We start from the raw sequence: 20,098 nt of genomic DNA, 5'->3' as shown, positions 1-20,098 counted from the left end.
TTTTGGTAGCCATGGCCAAGGCTCACCTGTTTCACCTTTATTCATGCTTTTGCTACACCCGTTTCACATTCTGTTCATGTTGAATCTTTGCTGTCAGCACCTTATTGACACATGCACTCCCCTCACTGGAGGTCCACTCCTCCGAATATCTCCTCCACGGCATGTGCTGGCAGCAGCAAGTAGCACCCCGCTCCACGGAGGCTTGCTTGCATGCACACTGTGACAGGCTCTCCAGCTAGCATGGATGTTACATCAACTAGGTTCTCAGCTGCAAAGCTCATGACTCATGGAAGGCCACAGTATACACACACTGAAGGAAATAACTCCAAAAATAGACTTACTTGATCAGGGTTATATTCCAGATGGAGTTGGGATCGGTCCCAAGGCAAGTAAAAGATGTCCTGCTAATCCCCATTTGTATTGTCCCAGATTGCTCAAGTAGTCAGTCAGTTATATGATTTCCACAAACTAATAGATGTTTTTTGAGTTGTTTGGACATATGCATTGCATTAATAAAGTTGAACTGCAGACCTTGCTATGGCTCAGGTGTAGGGAGGAGAAAGAAGGTGTTGATCTCCTGCCACACCTGCACATTTGTTTGTGTTAAAAGTTTGGCGGGGGATGAGTTCAAAATTATGAGGGTGGAGTAAGGGCGGAGTTAGTGGCATCACAACCCAAAAAAGGCAGGGTTAGTGACATCATAACCGATTTGCTAAAGCAGCCCATTTAAGAGTGCAAGGCACAGGCAAGGGAAACATGGGTCATAACTGAGGCTGGGGGATGGATATTTATAATCAAAAGACAAAGAAAAAGAATTTTATTTTGGGGCCCCTTCAATTCGAACACTTTAATGAAGGCTTAATCATCAGGAGAAAAATATTTAATATTTCATAAAACTGTTCATTTTGCAGGGATGAAGTGTAGGCTCTGGGGGCATGCATACCAGTACTGCAGATCATTGTTGGGAGTTCAGCAGTTGAACAATTTCCAGGCAGAATTGGATCGCCCCTGGTGGTCCTACAGTCGATGCTTTGTAGCCTCCTACCTGAGGGGAGGGGATCAAAGAGGGTGTGTGTGAGTTGGTTGGAGTCCCTGATGATGCTGAGCCCTATTTCGTTTCCTGCTGATGGAATGTCTGTGATGGTGGGAGGTCGACTCCCCCACAGTCCGTTTTGTTGCATTCATCAAACTCAAGGTAGGGTTTTAAACTAGGGTTCGTGTTGGGGTTGATGGTTAAGTGTCATAGTAGGGCTTCAAATTAAAGTCATCTTTTTGAGTTAGGGTTTCAAAGTAGGGTTTTCAACTGACATTTCGGTTTCATAGTAGGGTTTAAATCTAGGGTTAAGGTTTCAAACTAGGGTTATGGTTTTGAGAGTAAGGCTTCAAATCCATGTTGGGGTTTCAAACTAGGGTTAGGGGCTAGTGGTTAGGATTACGGGCTAGTGTTCAAAAGGGGTTGGGGTTTAGGGTTAGGGTAAGGGAGTAGGGTTCAGGTTAAGGGTTATTAGTAAGGGTTAGGGTTGTAAGGGGGTGGGTTTAGGGTTGGCATTAGGTTAGAGTTTAGGGTCGTTGTAGATCTTCAAACTAAAGTCATCTTTTGAAACTAGGTTTAGGATTTTGAAGTAGGGTTTTAAACTAAGGTTTGGGTATCACAAAAGGGTTGGAAATTAGGGTTAAGGTTTCAAACTAGGGGTAGGGTTTCAAAGTAGGGTTTCAAATTAGGGTTCAAAGAAGGGTTGGAGGTTAGCAGTTAGGGTAAGGGCTTAGGGTTATTGGTTAAGTGTCATAGTAGGGCTTCAAAGCAAAGTCATCTTTTCAAACAGTCACCACACTGCAGTGCCTTCCCAATACTCAGGGGGCTCTCCACCACACCTTTGTAGAAATTCCTCATGGTGGATCACCGCAGTCCACTTTGAAATGATAAACCGGTGTAGAGATTCCCAAAATTATCTTTCCACTTATATTTTCTTATCATTGAACAATCCATACTTTGTAGTCATTGCCATTTTGTATATGTATGGATTTATAAGATCAATGTTTTACCACAGATAGAAATAACCTTTCTTACTTCTGTGTATTTTTTTACATCCAAATGTTGAGCAAAAGCTCATTTTTTTTAAAAAAAACGTAAGTGATGCGATATTATTAAGGGTGCAGGCGATTCTGATAGTGAAATTCGACAATACCCTTTTGGACAAAAATTAAAATATTCAAATAAAATGCCTTTGAATGAAGGTTTTATATGGTGACAATTTGACCCTGGAGCTGATTTTTTCTTCAATTACAATTAAGGGGACAAAAGTTCGGTATGTATTGTGCTCCATTGTATTTGATATTAGAAATGGAACGCGTACGGCTAAAGTTGCGGAGTAAAAGAATCTGGTGCCAATACTTGTAACCAATCATGATTGGTCAGGTATACCCTACAGCACAGGTGTCAAACTCAAGGCCCGGGGGCCAGATACGGCCCGCCACATCATTTTATGTGGCCCGCGAAGACAAATTGTGCATCAAATTCGTGTGTCATTAGAAGAATCTAGAATGTCTAGAATAGAATTGCAAATTGTCTTCACTTTTAATAATATCTGTTTTTTGAAATATTTGACCAGTTTTTACTCGTCTGATTTGAAAACGAGTTATTTGTCAGTTTGTTTTGTAGCTTTTACTCTATATAATATGAGGTGCTCATACATTTATTTGGGTTGACAGTCATAATGGCCCTCCGAAAGAAGCTATGACTACTATGCGGCCCGCGAAAAAAATGAGTTTGACACTCTGTAGGGCCTACAGTGTGGCTAGTTAATTTAGAGTGCAAAACCAGCGAACTAGTGAAGCACAAAGCGTAGTCGTTCCTTCATGGGTGTGCTAAAAAAAACGACAAAGTAGGTCTTATGATATAAATCCTTTAATATATGAAAGAAGCACATTTCAACACAATATACAGTGTAACAGACCATGTCCCAGTTTCCATATTCGCAAACAGGTTTTTTTTTTCTTTTTCCATAAGGCCAACACCCGAGCGGTGATTACAAAGTTCAGTGGTATCTGTAAAGCAAGACATAAGATGCATTCCGGGTAATATACGTACATTTTATTACGGACACAGGGTTGAGACCTGGGAGGTCTGTGTGAAAAAGAGCATTTCTGTTGCTAACGACAATAATGCTGACCCGCGGATGACCCCGGGTCAACCTCTGGTAAGGTCAAATGTGCCAGAAGATGGTGATGATGTTTCTCACAACTCATTCCCTGAAGACACTTTATGGGTGGACAATGGCTTCTTTGCAAAATATCAACAGAACGGAATGTTCAACTCTTTCTCACTTTTAAATCTAGACAAGAAAAAAAAGTCACTGACAACACCTTTAGATTCACATTCCTCATTTGTGTTGTGCACTGCATAAAGCTAACCTGTGGCGTGAGGAGGGTGTGCTAGGTCCATGCCGTTTCCCACTTTGACATTCATGGGCTGCATAAGGCTCCTCCATAGGAATGATTTAAATGCCCACCGGGAAAGCTGGGAAATTAACAAGCTAGTTCATGCAAGGCCATTATAATACAAGGACAAAGCAGAAAGAGCTTTTTCATCCTCCTGTAATAAAAGGCATTTAAAGCCAGAATTTAAAGGGCGGGGGGGGACAAAACTCACTTAAAACTTTAGAGAATTCAGAAAACTTTGCGACACAATAATATGGCATTATTCATTAGCCTGTATGCCAATGCATCTGCCTCATTCAATAAGGTAAGACTTCCCCCGGAATTGCCCGTTTAATAGACACACACTCACAATCTCCTACCACACTGAAAACAAGACCAGGTGTTTTAAACCCTGAGCAAACGCTTACGCAAGTTCAAGAGCTTTCTGAACAAATCGACTCATGCTTTATTTCATTGAGCGTCAACGACAGCTTTGGATTGAACTCAAGATCTGTGGTAGTCAGTGAAAGCATACACAAGTACTACATCAGACATTTGTGTTTGATGCTCTACAAACGATACGTTGGCTCTGAAGGCAAATTTGTCTTCTCCCCGTGCTTACCTACAAATGACGTCTAAAAAGCTCAGAAAAGCATTTATCAGCACTGAGAGGTTGTGAGAATTTAGTTTGAAAACAAATAACTTGCTGTGCGTCTTGTTCAAACAACCCGAGCGTGTAAAAATACATCAGCATGACAGGCTACCAAACACGGGCGTGTAGGCGAGCGCGCCATGTGACATGTACACAGCGCTTGAGATCACACGGCGCGACAGACTGAAATTCCAGATACGTATTCCACAGGTAAAAGGCTGTGCTGTGCTGTTCCCAGAATGTTAAGGCAGCTCATGTTTCATTTTTTTTTGGCTTATACTAGAGCGCATCCCCACCAACATGTTGACAGATCGCTGCATCACTTGCAAAGAGACAAACAGCTCGCCATGATGACAATCCAAAGGGCTTGATGTGCTGCCTGACAGGCGGGGGGACAAGGCGCAGCTCGAGACGAGAAGAGACATAGAACGGCTGAGGTGCAAATTGAAACAAATAGTCTGAATGATTCATTAGCATGAGGCAAAATGACAATAAGAGCCTGGAAGTGCACTATTGTCTAATAATCTAGTTCAAGTTCAAGCAGCAATCATATTATACTGACAATGTCCAAATGTAACGTACTCGTTTCCTAATCTATTTCAACCATTCCAAACAAATCGATGTAACTGCGTGGATGACAAACGGTATCTCCTGTTACAACCATGTGCATTCTCTTTGTGTAAACTGTGCTTCTCCAAATTAACTCATCCACTGCCAGTCCAATAAAAATGAATCCTGGATGTCTTTAGTTGTCAATGCCAGTGAATGAGTTAAAAGGGACGGTAAATTCACATTTTGCCTATATAGAAATGCGAATACTAAAGTCAGCTCTTTGAATAAGTACAAAGTTGAAAACCTTTGCTTGTGGGCGACCAATTTTATGTGGTGAGGTTAAAAATGAGCCAAAATTGTTGCCAAATTTTGGTCTAGTAACAAAGCTGCAATTTTTAAATCTCTATACATGTAGCTACAAGAAAGTAAAATATAAAGGCTAAACACATCGTTGGCGATAGAATTTAAGCATAAGACAAATGTGGTAAAAGGCCCCCAAATCAACAATCCCATGTGCCTGAGGGATGCTGTGAAAGAAACCAAACATCGATGGCGGCTAACCCAGCCATCCCTATCACATTAACAGTTCAAGAGTTAACTTCTCTCTGCATATAGTATGTGCATTGTAATTCCCACCAGACATAGACAGAAAGCGAAATATATTTTAAACAATCGATTTTCAGACAGGCCCTGAGGAATAGCGGGCTTGTTGCGGGCAGGGGGACAATCACTGGAGATTAATGGCACTTTTTAAATTTCAACTTGGGCTTTAAATGTCCTGAAACATCTGAAGTGTCAGTAATGACCATCCTGAGGCTCAGGGGTCACCAATGAGAAGACAAACAGAGCCACGGGACCCTAGCTAAATGTAAGTAACGCTTGACTGAAAGAAAGGGGTCATTTTTCTTCATTGTAGTTCCTTCAATGGCTTTTAATTCCCCATCTGACAAGCATTCATGTGCAACATTGTGCCATTAACGCACTTGTTTGAGGTGGTGGTGGGAAGTTGGATGAAATGGTGTTGAAAAAAAGTGATTGACGATCTTCGTAACATCCCAGTTGAGGGGAAAACAAGGTTTTGTTTTGGGAGTTTTCCCTTCCGACAGCTTCCCACATCCTACTAAAGTAACAGGTTTTTGTACATGGATGTGCTACCTAGCGCAGAGTAGTTACACATCAGACAGGAGCGCCGCCTCAGAGACCTGCAGGGCTTCTGAGTGACTCCTCAGTTCACCTCCCCCGGTCACCAATTGGCTTTTACAGCTTTGATGTCGCTGACCAGGTTTTGAGCGAGGCAGATTCCAAAAATCTGGAAAGGAAGACACACAGGAAATGAGAGAATTTAAGGTAGCCATATCAGATTAAAAAAAAAAAAAAAAATGCGGTGATTTGCTCAACCAGGGGGATCTCACCACAAGGTGGCAGTGACAACATAAAATCACAACCCCTAATGGCCACTGGTTTCTTTCAGGTTATTTCATTTACAGTATAACTACCTGTAAAAGTGCGATCCCGACAAAAGTGCCAGCAACAATAATGAGGTTGTCCTGCAGCCACTTTTCAAACTGCCCCACACAGCCTTTGGTATAGATGTATTTTTGTTGATCCAGATTCCCGGGCGCGGCACCGCTGCTGCTCACTGCTCCCTTCGGGGATGGGTTAAATGCAGAGACAAATTTCAACACACAATCATTGGGTCTTTACCTTTACCTTCTATACAAAGCAAAGCGGGGAAACAAAGTTCCAGAAATGAGGCAAAAAAAACATGTTTCAATAAGCACACAAGTAATTTGCTCTGACAACAAAGTTCCAGGAATGAGGCAAAATAAACATGTTTCAAAAAGCACACAAGTAATCTGCTCTGACATGACAGAGACATCTTGAACTCTGACCTATGACTAATGCAGGACAAAACAAACAGCAAAGAGTGTCACAGGAAAATGGGAGTGATGACTGAGTCACTCTTTCCATTAGAACACGTGGGTGTGTTTCATAGAGGTCACTTTCAGGCTTCGAAAGACCATAGACCTAGTCCATTTCTTGTGTCTGACAAAATACTACTACATTTTGTGCTATAGCCTGGAACTTCAATTTTAGACATGTACAAACCTAGAGCCTGAATAAAAATAAAAATAAACTATAGGTATGAATAGCAAGCTATGACATGTTCCTTTTAGGCTGCTTGCTTAGGGCAACGCTAAGCCAATTTCCACTCTTTCCAATACCCTTGATAGAACAAAAAGCTGCAGCGCCATTTTCTGGAACTAACACACTTCGAAATGTGCGGTTAAAGGGGCATTCAAATGAGGTCATTGGTTACGACCAACCCGAATCAGGCTTTTTCTGTACTTTGTACTGTCTTGACCGATAAGGAAAATGAAGCAAGTGGGCAACCTTTATGTACGTGCCCAGTGTCTGAGGTCAACGGATCAGACGCTACAGGCTGTTCAGAGGACTACGTGGGGTATCAGAGTGGGATTGAGCTTCTTCCGTTGCCAGTGTCTCTCATTGGAATGCCCTTGCGTTAAATGTCCGGCAAGCCCCTCTTATGTCCATCTTCAAAACTCGCCTTAGAATACACATTTGTATTCTTCGGCTTTTGACGGCATTGTTTTTATGTTCTTCATTTTTAGTTGTAACTGTCTTCATTGTTATATGTCTTATATTTCTTTATGTGCAACAGTCGGTGGGCAGCTGGGGCTGTTTTAAAGTCCTCTATAGATAAAGTAAATGAGTTGAGTGTGCAACCTCTGACCACGTACACATTTTGTTCAAAAGCACAGCCGGATGCTAATTTTTAAACCAATAAGGGGAGCTACTTTGTAGCAAGTTGTTCAGGCGGTCAACTTTCTCAGAAGCTATTTCTTTTTCCGCCGTGGTCATACTGCTGCATTCTCTGAGTCGCTCCATAAACAAGCTGCGCATCACTGATAGCTCCGGCAAAATATTAGTCGCCGGGGCGTAAACAGACACGAGGAAAATGAATTCATACCTACTCAGCAGCCGGCAGTTCACCGTGCTGCAGTGTGCCTAGCAACAAGCAATCTGTCGGACTGCAGTGCAGTGAGTTGTAACGGCCACACCCACACCCACCCACAAACGCACGCACGCACGCACACACACACACACACAAACACACAAACACACACACACACACACACACACAGGGCGGACTGGCATATCACAGCCGATTGCCAATTACAGAGTGGCGTAAGGCTGCACTCCAGGCTATAACGGGAGGCTAATTATACCTGCTAGAGGAACAATCTGTTATTAAGGCAGGAAGCATGCAGAGGAGCCTGGGTAATTAACTCGGTGGATTCTCAAGTTCTGCTGTGATGCTCTACTGATGTTTTGGAGCATTTCTCTGTTTAGTATTATTTTATCATGTACATTAGGCATTCAAATCACCCTCGATTGCTCAGGTCGTTTCAATCATCTTGACCTTGTGCGCAAAGAAGCTTGTGATATCTGCAAAAATGGGCGGCTCCATGCTCTCTGCCATGTGAAATTTAAAAATAGCTGAAATTTACATCAAGTGTGTTATATTGACCTTGGCCTGTCTGAATTAAATATAGAATGCAGCGTAGGCAAAATCATAATTTCTTTTCACTATTCAACATTCACGTACCAATCGGAATTTTTTGTTTTCTTTATAAGTTCTTTTTATTATGGGATGGTGTTACGACCCTTGACTGGGAGTGCTGCCGCGTAAAGGCCTAACATGGATGTGAAGGTTGGCGGTTAAGTGTATTCAAGATTTTTATGGCCTACTACTAGAAGCAAAATGAACCGACCAAATTATTGACTGAATTAAATGGCGAAAGGCCGCGCGTACATGCATTTTCTGGAAGTACTTCATGAAAAGATGTCTTATCAACCAGTTTTGCCCAATCAGCAGAATTAAAGATTCTATCAAGAACTATGTATGAATTATTAACAATCAGATAATCAATTATTATGACCATCTATACTGCAGAGAGAAGTAGAGACAGAACATTAAACATGTCTGACGATACCTACCTCTTTGCGTCGAACATCATAACCACACTGGGTGTTGACGACGCCCTTTTAAGAAAAAGAGAAATGAAACCAAGAGGTAACGTCTGTCAGTTGCTTTTTTTTTTTACATTTTACAGTTGTGTAACTTAACCAGCACAAATGAATATTTTTCAGTGGAACCTCTAAGGTCAAATCCCAATTAAGATTAACAACTCCTCTAAGGTCAAATCCCAATTAACAACTCAAAATTTTCACGTAAATGGCATATCTCTACCTAAGTTAAAGTGAAACCCCTTCCACCGCGAGTTCCGGATTGGCGGGCATAGTATTTCATGGATTTTTTTTATATTTCATCATTTGCAAGAATTTTAATGGCGGAATTTGGAGTTTAAATCCCTCGCATCATGAAAAAATACCCATGTGTACTGATTCAGCCAATCAGAGCGTCGCTATCATTCTGTCAGCTGCTGATTGTGTTCTTTCAGTAGAGAGAGGCAGTGCGCTGCTCAACTTGCTGATTCACTTCCGAGTTTCCCCTTCCTTTAGGGAATGCAATGTTAGCAAAGTAACATCCTGACATTGGTCTGGACTGCAGTTTCAGAACAGCATTGGTAGAGCCAAAAAAGAAATGTCAGCAGGGAGCAACTGCTTGTAATAAGAATAATTAATCACCAATGTAGAAGGGCTGAGATGAGAGCAAGTTAAAAGAACAAGTTAACACCCAGATTTGTTCTGTCCAGACCAACTAATCAAAACACAGTGTTCCGATTCATGTTTCATTTGTGGAATATGAATTAAATAGGCAAGATCCATCTCTTTTTATCCATCTCAGGGGACGACCATTTTGCCATTTGCTATTGACTGAAAATGACATCACAGTTGCCAGGTTTTAGGTCACAACCACTCATGGCTCAGCTTCAGAAAACTGGTACTGGTGTAGGTGGAACATTTGATGGTCAATTACAACACATAAGAAATTGGTCCACCGTTGCAACCTGGTCATCCTGGAAGGGGGATCCTCCCATCTGCGGTCCCTTCTCAAGGTTTTTATTTTTCCCCAGTTGGAGTTTTGTGAGTTTTTCCTTGCTCTCCTGGGAGTTAAGATCAAGGGATGTTGAGAAGAATTGTGGCCATGTGAAGCCTTTTGAGAGGTGTTTGTGATTAAGGGCTCTATATTTGTAAATTTGACTTGACTTCACATCTTTATTTGGGAGGGAATGTATGTATCTAGCAGCATCCTGGAAACATTGTTACACTATTTGTAATAGTTGTTATTCCTAAATGTTGCTCTCTCTTAAAGTTATACATGTTTAAACGTGTGTTATATCATTTGCGTTAAAAACAAGTTGTTGTTTTTAAATAGTTTTGGATTTTTTATTACAACGTAGTTTATATTTTGTTTTTACTCTCTTTGACGCATATAAAGATGCAGTAAGTTTTTAGAGCAGGTTGGTTAGTTTTTATTAGCTTTAATTTTGAAGAAAACACTTTGTTTTCAGTTGGGGGTATTTCTATTAGTAGCACACCTCGGTGTATTTCTGTATTACGGATTTCACTTAATGCAGCAGTGTTATGGAACTTAACCCCACGCAATGGACGGGTATTTATTCTTTACTCCACGGTCATGGAAAACGTCACAAGTAAGAAAATCTCGCTCAGTAAATGTTTTGTTGTACAGTATTTATATTTTCTAGGTTTCTTATGTTGCCTGCACTTAATTGAAGTTTTATAATGTGATTCCTTAATTTCCCATTATTATAACTGAATCTAAATCAACACAGCGGAGGTTAATAGCGAAACAGATTGTGTTTGACCTCAGAGAGTCCACTGTTCTAGATCCATGCTGCATTAATTGGTTTCAGTGCCTCACCACAGGGTCTTTGACACAGCAAGACAAGGGGACACCACACCGCTCTCGACTGTGGTTCTGGTCAGTGCAGTTGAAGTACATGTTCAAGTTCCAGTCATCTGGCCCGTGAGCACCACAGCATGACCACTAAGAAACAAACAACAGGCAGAAATGTAACTGGCAATTAGTGAACAAGCAACAGACACGGATTTAGTTTGATCTGGTCTCGGAAAGGCTCCGAGAGGGCTGCCCAGGCTATGCTTGCGTAGGCTGGCAGCTAACGGTGGCAGAGATAGTGCCAACTGATATCAGACAATAGAGAAGCTAATCGGCTTTATGTAATAACGAAGTCCATTGTTTACGCATGGGAACCAATTATCTCTGCCACCTCATATACTTGGATAAACACAATCATATTCATTTTGACATTTGTAGCAGACTGGTCCCCTTTGTCTTGAGCATCTGCCCCCAGACAAGACTTTGGAAAAGCTGTGCTTTAGGCAGCAGCGGCAGACGTACATATCCCTGGGCGAAGTCAATGAGGTTCTGCAAGTCGATGTCATCCCGGTAAGCCTTGATATTGTTGTTAATGAAGAAGTTGAGCTGGTCTTTGATCCAATCCTTGAAGACGAAGGCGAGGATTCCCGCGGCGAGCTCCAAAAAGAAGATCAAACCCAAGAACACGGAGAACTAAAAGCGAGAGGGTCAGTACACACAGAGCGTCACTACCACTTAATATGACATCATTTTACTGGCATTGTTAGTCAGATGCTCTGGTGGAAGGCTCAGGTCTCAATTTGCCTGGCAAAAACCGCAGTCCCAGAGGTCACATTAAATCATCCCCTCACAGTAAACGTAGGTGGAGACAGGCTAATGATTAATGTAGCAAAGCCCTATTAGCTCCTCTCTCTGACGCCTGACTTACTGCTACTAATGGAAATCGGCTGGAGGTAATAGCTACTCAGAATTGCAAGCGGCAGGTTTGTCTGCGTCAGCTGTCAGCGGGACCAAAATACATTCTCCAAAATGTAGCTGTTGGTTTGGACTTCAAAAGTGTTTTATTTCATTTCCAAACCAAAAGGCACAGAGCAATGTTTGGGAGCTTGGATCCTTGTTTCTTTGATGTTTGGCAATGAGACAGCACGTTTTGTTTTGTTTGCGTGACGCAACTGCCAATTCTCTTCAAGCGAGTCACAGACACGACACCTGCGACTTCGGCAGCCTCTGCTCTGGGCGTTAACTGTTCTTCTAAAGATCTCTCAAGTGGTGAGACTGTGTGTGTACGTGTGTGTGGCCTTTGAAAGTCACTTACAAATTTAAGCAAGAGCGTGTTCTCCCGCAGAGCTCCGATGCATCCGGCAAAGCCCAGCACGAACATGACCCCGCCGACAACAATGAAGAGCCAAACAGGGTCGAAACCTCCAAGATCTGTGATGGATGACAGATTGTACAGCACGCCCTGGGGAAGGAGGAGACATAAAGACAGTGGAAAATGATCTTTCGATCAAATTCGATGTCCTAACTTTTTTCTGTGGGATGTCAAAGAGAAATATTTCAAACTCAACTTGTGACACAGCTAAGACTCAACGCTGCACCAAAAAAAAAAAATGCCGGTTGCATGATAAATAAACCGTTTTTATTTCTATAACTGGCATGTTTTGATCCCACTGACAATGCTGTCACATTTATCAGGAGCGCAGTTCGCAGGTTTTTGCCAATGTTCACAAACACTTCCTTCCTTTGCACATCCTGCCATGCTCCACCATGCTCTCACTAAACAGTCTTACAGTAAATGTGGTGTTAGTTCACAATGATGTAAAACTGCTATTGTTTTGCGATGTTAAGAGTGCCATGTTGTAGGATATACAAAAGATCATATCAAAGTACACTCCCCCTTTAAATGTCCATCCATCCATTTTCATCACCACTTATTCTGTTCAGGGTCGCGGGGGGTTCTGGAGCCTATCCAGCTGACATTGGGCGAAGGGCAGATTACAACCTAAACTGGTCGCCAGCCAGTCGCAGGGCACATATAGAGACAAACAACCAGTCCCACCTACATGCACACTGCATTTCAGTATTTTTAGCATTATGTGATAATGACAATGATTATTGTGTTTTAGGCTATGGTCAGCAATAAGAAACAGCCTTCAAAAGTTTTGTAATAACTGAAAAATAACAAATTCACAGTAGATAGCTAAATGTAGTTGTTTTGAAAATCCCAGAGAACTAACTAACCCTAACCCTAACCCTCACCCAACCATTATTCCAATCCTATACCTGCTATTAATCATTCAGCTCTAACCGCTTTAAATTATTCAAACTGTTCCACAAAGAGACTCGGGTGAAGGCAATTTGCACAGAGTTCATGACCACATAATACTAATCAGAAAGTGCGACCACAAACACACAGTATTTAGGGAACTGGCATGTATAATAATTTCAAGATAATTAATGAACATATTCATTGGTAACTGGACTTGAAGACATTGTACATGTTTTTACTGATCCGCTGATAATGAGAGGTTAATGATAAAAAGTGCCCTTTCATGCTCAAATACTGTTACGAATACACTTAGCGACACCATTGGGAGTTTATCCAAAAGACCCCTGTTCTCACAAACCTGAAACACAGAATATTGAGATAGTAGGTGGCATGCTCATGCTCCCGTATCCTTCCTCTGCATGAAGCCATTGTCACACTGAGGCAGAAACGATGACATCAACAAGCTTTATGGACATATCTTCACCACGATCCAAATTTATATCATTCCTACCACATATCACAGTATCAATAATTCTGCTGCCATAAAGGTGGGTTCACAATAAAAGGTGCTACATACTAACAGTTTAAAATGTTACCCTTTCCTAATCCTGTATTTCATCTTTGCATGTTGCATTAAACTATTGGAAGAATGCTAGCTATTCTCGTGAGCACTGCGTGCATGTGTTGAAACGTACCTTCTCCGCCCATGCCCACAGGCCGATGACAAGGAATGCTGCTCCGAGTAACTGAAAAACAAAACACAAAGAAAACGGGACTTTGTTAGACAGAACGCTAACTATTTAACAGGTACTATATGCTAACCTTAGACAAACAATTATCAATCTGAACACAGCTACGCTAAAGAATGCTGCAAAGTCTACATGTGGAAATAAATCTCACTGCAAAGCGCTAAATCTGGAAAACAGGTTTTCTGAGGCTTCAAAGACAACTAAATTCTGACAGCATGTCCTGTGGACAGACTTAATCATTGCATTTGCAGGTTGAATTCATTGCTCCAGGCCACTTAAGAGGCTGAGGATGCGATATCCGGAGGATTAGGGAAAAATCTTTCCAGCATTAGCTTCCTGTCCCTGTGAGGGATGTATGCCGGGGGAACTAAGGAAAAAAAAAAACTTTTTCTGATGGCTCCTTCATTAGACCATGTCATATAAAACCGCAAAACAAAAAGTATTATATTTTATATCATATTTCGATCATGATTGGGACCTATTAGAACCAAAAGCCAATTTTTCTGATTTTAATCAATCTAATTTAATCAATTACAATAATGCACCTAATTTTATTTCATTTTAAGACAGTAGCTGTTACAAAATGAAAATTGGTGGAGATTATATGGTGGGTCATATGGTATAAGAAAAACTTCAGGTGCGATTAGATTATTGTTTCAAATATAGTGGTATCTCGATGACTGAATCTGTCCAGTTGCCAGACATCACTTTATCCACTTTTTTGCTTTTCTGGTAAGCAAAATGTTTACTTCCCAGTTTGACAGAAACCTAACCCTAAAACAAATAATTACACATATATAACAAAACCATATAACCTTTTCTTTCAAAACTCTCCTAGCTCAATATTAACACAAGGAACACCACTGACTTTATTTTACTTGCGTTATTACAACACTTCTTAGGAGGATAAAATAGAGTGAAATTCGGGGGAAAGGTCTTGCTCTCATCGGACAATAAAGGCCTACATTCAACCTAAACTTGGCAGCAGCTTTAGGCTAATCTGCAAACAAAACAAACAAGCAATGTCTGCGCTTGGGCAGGTTCCCAATAACTATACATTTTCTATACCGCTTGTCTTCATTAGCTGTTAGCAATCTCTTGGTGCTCGTATTTCACTTTCACTTCCCAAATAGCTGTGGCTGGGGTTGAATAAAGAATGTTTGTTTCTTTGTGGATGGCCTGTGATTGGGTGTAGCCCACCGCTTGCCCAAAGTGAGCCGAGGCTCGACTTACCCACAAAAATAGATGAATGGCGTTTGACTTTTTAAACGTGTTTCAGTGTTGGTTTCATGTCGGAAGTACGACGCCATTTGGCAGAAGTGAAAGATATACACCAGCATTTGTGATAAAAGCCTGCCTTACATTTGTAACCGTTTCCTGCAAATAGACAGACGCCTGACAGATGAGACATGAGCTGCACCTAGACAGCCAAAGATGCAAATGTGGGGAATATATTATGAGTGAACCTAGCTTTTTGACAGTAAAAAAAAAAGCCATTATTGCATTTATATTTGCCCCTTTCTTGAACAAACACAAAACACTAAACTGCAAAGTAAATTGATCGCTGTTGCCTTCGGTGATTTAATCAAATGTTTTTTCTGTCATTGCTTGTGCCTGAAAATAGTAGAACGTGATTGTAATCGGACTGCTATCAAAACAAATTGCCAGCTCACGCTTATTCCAGCTTGAAAGTTTGACGGAATAGAGTTTCAAACATAACCAAGATGGCTGCCACTGATGTGAAGCCATGTATTAAATGAATGTTACATCTCAAAACAGACAAATCAGACGATATCTTCTCTCCCAAAGAGAAACAGGTGCATTTCAAGCTGTTGTTGGTAAGAGAGATAAGCCTGTGTGAATCATATTTTGTGCTGCTGACAAGGTGTGGTCAATTTCCGCTTGCGGTAAGAGGCACTTGTTGTGTAATTTAAGATTATAATGATGAAACATAATTAAAGATTGAGACATTCTGGTCTTTCCCCAGTCACTGACGGGAAAGTGATACATTCGCCTGAGTGAGAAGAAAATGGCACAACGAATACTATGCATCGATGAAATACATTGACCAACCAGTCGGCGTTTGTTTGCACCGAGTTAAAGATATCGAAGGCTCTCCAGAGACACGGAGATGCCGCTGCCTTGAATTTGTGAAACATTTACTGCACTGTGAATCATCCACAGTTAGGCAACATGGCGTTGTGTGGTGACTCTTGTTGAGTCACAACAAACTACAACACCGCTAGTCTCTTATTGATCAGAAGAATGTTAACAAGAAAAAGTTTGCAGTACGGACAAGCGATTGCGAAGTGGAAATTGCAGAACACATCATCTTTGCTCAAACCGTTCCTTAAAATAAAAGGACTGCAGTTATCTTTGCCTGTATTCTGAACACAACAGCTAGCTGCATTGCGTAATGAAGTCTATTGCCACAGAGGTCTTTCGTTACACTTCCATTGTACACCTTCAAACTGACAGTTTGCCTTGTCGTATTTTTTTAGGATATTAAAACAAATGTTCTCTCGGGTTACTGCTTGACTGAAGTGAATTTGTCTTTACAACTGCATTTAAATGGAACTAAACTGCCTTTGTCCGAAATGTATTACAACACAGTTTACACACACCCTCTTGAAATTTCCCAACAGTGAAATGTGACAATGTGGACTTCTCTACATAGCATGTTTTCTCTTTGCTTAATGAAAGAAGTATTCAATCACTTTTTGGAATACATTTGTCTTAACATTCTTTCAAATAATTTCATTGATTTCATTGTCTGTTTTTTTTGTGACTTCATCAAGCATTTTGAGTTATTGTAGGTAAACTATGCTCATTACATGGGGTGAATTCATGAACATTGGATCAAATCAAATCCCCCTAATGCTTCTCCGGGGCATTATTAGAGCTGCTGCTCGAAAAAATGTATGACTCATAAAATCTCTCCTTTTAATTCGTCAAAAGTTGTCTGATGAATAATGAGAAAAGTAAATACGGTACGCTGATTAAAATCCAATTGTAGAAAAGACCCCCGCAGGCTTATAGAATGCCAAATGTCTAATGTTTGATGAAATCTGGAAAACATTAATGCCCTGAGAAGCACATCCCCACAGGCTGGCTGGCCTTTGTACTTAAAAACATTCTGAGTGACACACCCCCCCAATCTGACACACACAACCTTATTAGCTTCATAGCTAAGAGAAATCTTGCTTATATGAAAGACCTTTATCTGCAGTTTTTGCAGGAAAGAAAGCTCTGTCGTAATCTGGCCGTGTCATTAGAGCACAATGGAGTGGATTAAAGCATAACCAATCCAGTATGTTAACACAGAGATTATCAATACGAAAAAGAGTGAATCAGTTAATCCTGTTAACATCAACGATCGTCTTGCAATAGCTTTCGAGTGGACAAAAGTGAAAAATAATAATAAACATCCAAGTGAGAGTTCATTATTAAGATAATGAATTCTGAATTGTGTTTTGTTTTTTATGTCCATGGCTGTGCGCTTGTCTAGATTTCTGCGGATCTCCCAGTCTCAACCTGCTGATGACACTCTCCGACACTTTTATGATGAGTGACCACGTCCCTCTGAGACTGTCTTTTTTGAAATCTTGCAACGGTGAGGTATTGTTGTAACGTTACATGTCAAAATGTGAATATCACATTCACAAGGACCATCTAAATACCAAACGTCATCTGTAATGGATACATTCCATTTTAGGTTAATCCTGAAATTTTATCCAAAAGCAAATGACCTCTAACTTTTTGTATGTAGTGTATGGATGTCGTTTGGAGACTGCAAACTTGGCGAGACTGAGCACCAGTAGTAGCAGTGCCCATCAGTTGCTTCAAGGTGTGATCAACAATCAGAACCACATAATCGACAGAAAAGCTCAATTAATCGATTACTGTACCCACCCCGACTTTACAAACTCAACTGATGTCAAATTCAAACAATTTACGCTCTCTTTAATACCAATCTTAGAAGATGACTCGAAAGGAAAAAAATGAACAATTAATGTCCACTAAGTCCATTGACACACAATACACATTTTATTGCCAATCAGGCACGTGCACTGTGAGCCGATGCTGGCTAACAGCACACAGCCTCCATCCAAGCAACTCAGCAACCTGGTTAGAGCTTAACACGCTGTTAATTACAGAACGCGGAGCTTCCAAACATTACTGCAGCTCAAGCAGAAAATGTGATTAATTATGTGGATGTGAGAAATGTGTCTATTCTGAGGGACCACAGAATGTGTTTTGTTCCCGGGCGAGAGAATGCCTGGCTGTCAACACCGAGCATACATGGGCACCGGAAAAATCCAAGTAGAAAGGGTTTTATTGCTCACAATATTTATACTCTTGGGCATGTTAGTCTTATTTTAGGCACCATTGTCAAGGTTGACAAGAGAACAGCAGGAAAAACAAACAGGTTGATTTGAACAGAATAAACCCCATTGCCGTCTTTTCAACAATGGACTGGCTTGTCTGAAGAGTCCACTTTCATAGCTCATGCAACAAGAGAACATCTTGTGACGATTACTAACAGAAAAAGAAGACAGACTTGTTTCACCAAAAATGCAGATACAGGACTTTTACCTCAGTCAAAATGTTAAACAAGAAGAAAACAAGCCTCAACACATTCACTCTGTGACGATCGAATTAAATATAACTGATAGCGTGAAGCTCACGTCATCGGATATTACCATTCCTAAGTTTGGAGGACACTTGGAGGTGGTAAGGAAATGATGAGAATAAGGAGGAATGGGTCATTTGCATATGTGGCTGATGAGCCAGACACAAGCAGAATATATGAGCCAAGACAACCAACCATTGCTCGCCCTCGTCATTGTTCTCACCATCACTCTTTGTGCATTTATGGGAGTGGACGGCAGAGAAACAATGCTTTCCCAGAGGCCAGCCTCTATAGTGGTGGAGTGAGTGAAAGAGGCACGTGAAAGGAAGAGCGCCTGGTCATCTCCAAGCATACGTGGGAAGACCCTGTGGGTCACACACACATTACACAACTATACCAGTCACACTGGGGCCCATGCAGACGGCCGAGGGGAGGGAGGGGGGTCTAAATAGAGAAACTTTGCTGCTAAGAGATGGTTGTAAAGATGACGTCGGCAGATGAGTGCTCAATGCAGATGAAACTTGCGCCATGTCTAAAACAACACTGCACTCCTCCAGCTGCTTTAACAGTTTACTGTTTTTTCCCCTCAAGATTATCTAACCTTTATGTAACGTAAACACTTTTTCGGCTTCAAAGGTTGTTCGGTATGATCAGCAAAACTGACATGTGGCAAACAAAGAAATAGGCATGGGGACACGAAGAAGACTTAAAACAAATACTAATACTAGGTGTTTTGATATGTACATAATCATTGTCAACAACTACGATGACGTCCTCTCGAGCAGATTGAACCTGCCTAATAATAGTGAAAGCATATGAACATAACAACGAAACAAAAATAATTCAACTACTGTACATTCATGAACCATTCCAGTGAGTGTTGGTGGACAATGTAAAAGCATTTTGTCAAACAGCAACGCTAACGTTAAGCTAATATATCTCATTTCGAACACAAAGCTACTTCTAATTTAGCGTCACTGTATGATTATATGCACCATAAATGCTTCAAAAGACAAGTGTTTACTTACCCAGAATAGAACATTAAATCCGAATAGGAAGTATTTGACGCAGCAGCTGACTTCTGCTCCTTTATATTTGTGTTTTCTGTTCATTCTTCTAAAGATATGGGCTAACGAGCAAGATAAGGAACTACTACGCTCGCAGGGGGATAAACTCGACCAAAACCGAAGTTGCTAAACACCCGAAGTGACGGCTAGCTCGCTCCATAAGAAAACAAAAATAGGTTTACTACCCGGACAGACTGACATGTTACAAACATAATTAGCCTTCTTCGTTTGGACCATTAGCATGCTAGGCTAGCTAACACACAACTTTTCCCATTAGCCTTACATGCTACAAGAAAACAACATTAACTACGAATACACGTAGTCGGGTGCGCATTACGCCTATACTTTGTTTACACGCGTCAAGTCGAAAGGGAATAACAAAGCGCAGCGTTATATTTGCCCCTTCGAGACGGGACAACACCCATACGTCATCATCTGTCGTCCAAGTTGGAGTGAAACAAGCAAACAGAAGCAAGGGTTGAGCCTCAGTAGTTTCACCATAGGTAGAACTTTAAAAAAAAAAAAAAAAAAAAAAGAGGAAGAGGAAGAACTTAAAAGATCGTTTTTTTCTCAACTTTTTCGGATTTAGTTGCAAAGACACGAGCTGTTATAGACGTTAATAACAAAAGATGCCTCGATAACATAATGCACTGTATAATTACTTTCAAATAGTACTAATATCGTGCATTTGATATATCCATCCATCCATCCATCCATTTTCTATACAGCTTGTCCCCACGGGGGTCGCGGGCGCGCCTATCCCAGCAGTCATCGGGCAGTAGGCAGGGGACACCCTGAACCGGTTGCCAGCCAATCGCAGGGCACACAGAGGCGAACAACCATCTGCACTCGCACTCACACCTAGGGGCAATTTGGAGTGCTCAGTCGGCCTACTAAGCATGTTTTGGGGA

The 20,098-nt window shown here is 41.2% G+C and overlaps 1 protein-coding gene across 1 annotated transcript; it reads right to left on the bottom strand.

The window, feature by feature from the left end:
- Positions 1 to 2,894: 2,894 nt before the first annotated feature.
- tspan17 (tetraspanin 17) lies at positions 2,895 to 19,650 on the bottom strand. The gene is made up of 8 exons (XM_037261246.1): positions 19,149 to 19,650; positions 13,434 to 13,484; positions 11,785 to 11,931; positions 10,992 to 11,162; positions 10,494 to 10,619; positions 8,645 to 8,689; positions 6,118 to 6,267; positions 2,895 to 5,930 (listed from the first exon to the last, which is right to left on the bottom strand). The coding sequence occupies exons 1-8, from the start codon at positions 19,230 to 19,232 to the stop codon at positions 5,865 to 5,867; spliced, it is 840 nt and encodes a 279-aa protein (XP_037117141.1). The 5' UTR covers positions 19,233 to 19,650; the 3' UTR covers positions 2,895 to 5,864.
- Between the last annotated feature and the right edge of the window lie 448 nt (positions 19,651 to 20,098).

This window comes from Syngnathus acus, chromosome 10 (assembly GCF_901709675.1).
Source record: "Syngnathus acus chromosome 10, fSynAcu1.2, whole genome shotgun sequence".
In the NCBI taxonomy this organism is placed as follows: domain Eukaryota; kingdom Metazoa; phylum Chordata; class Actinopteri; order Syngnathiformes; family Syngnathidae; genus Syngnathus; species Syngnathus acus.
This window is presented reverse-complemented; position numbering and strand designations above follow the sequence as displayed.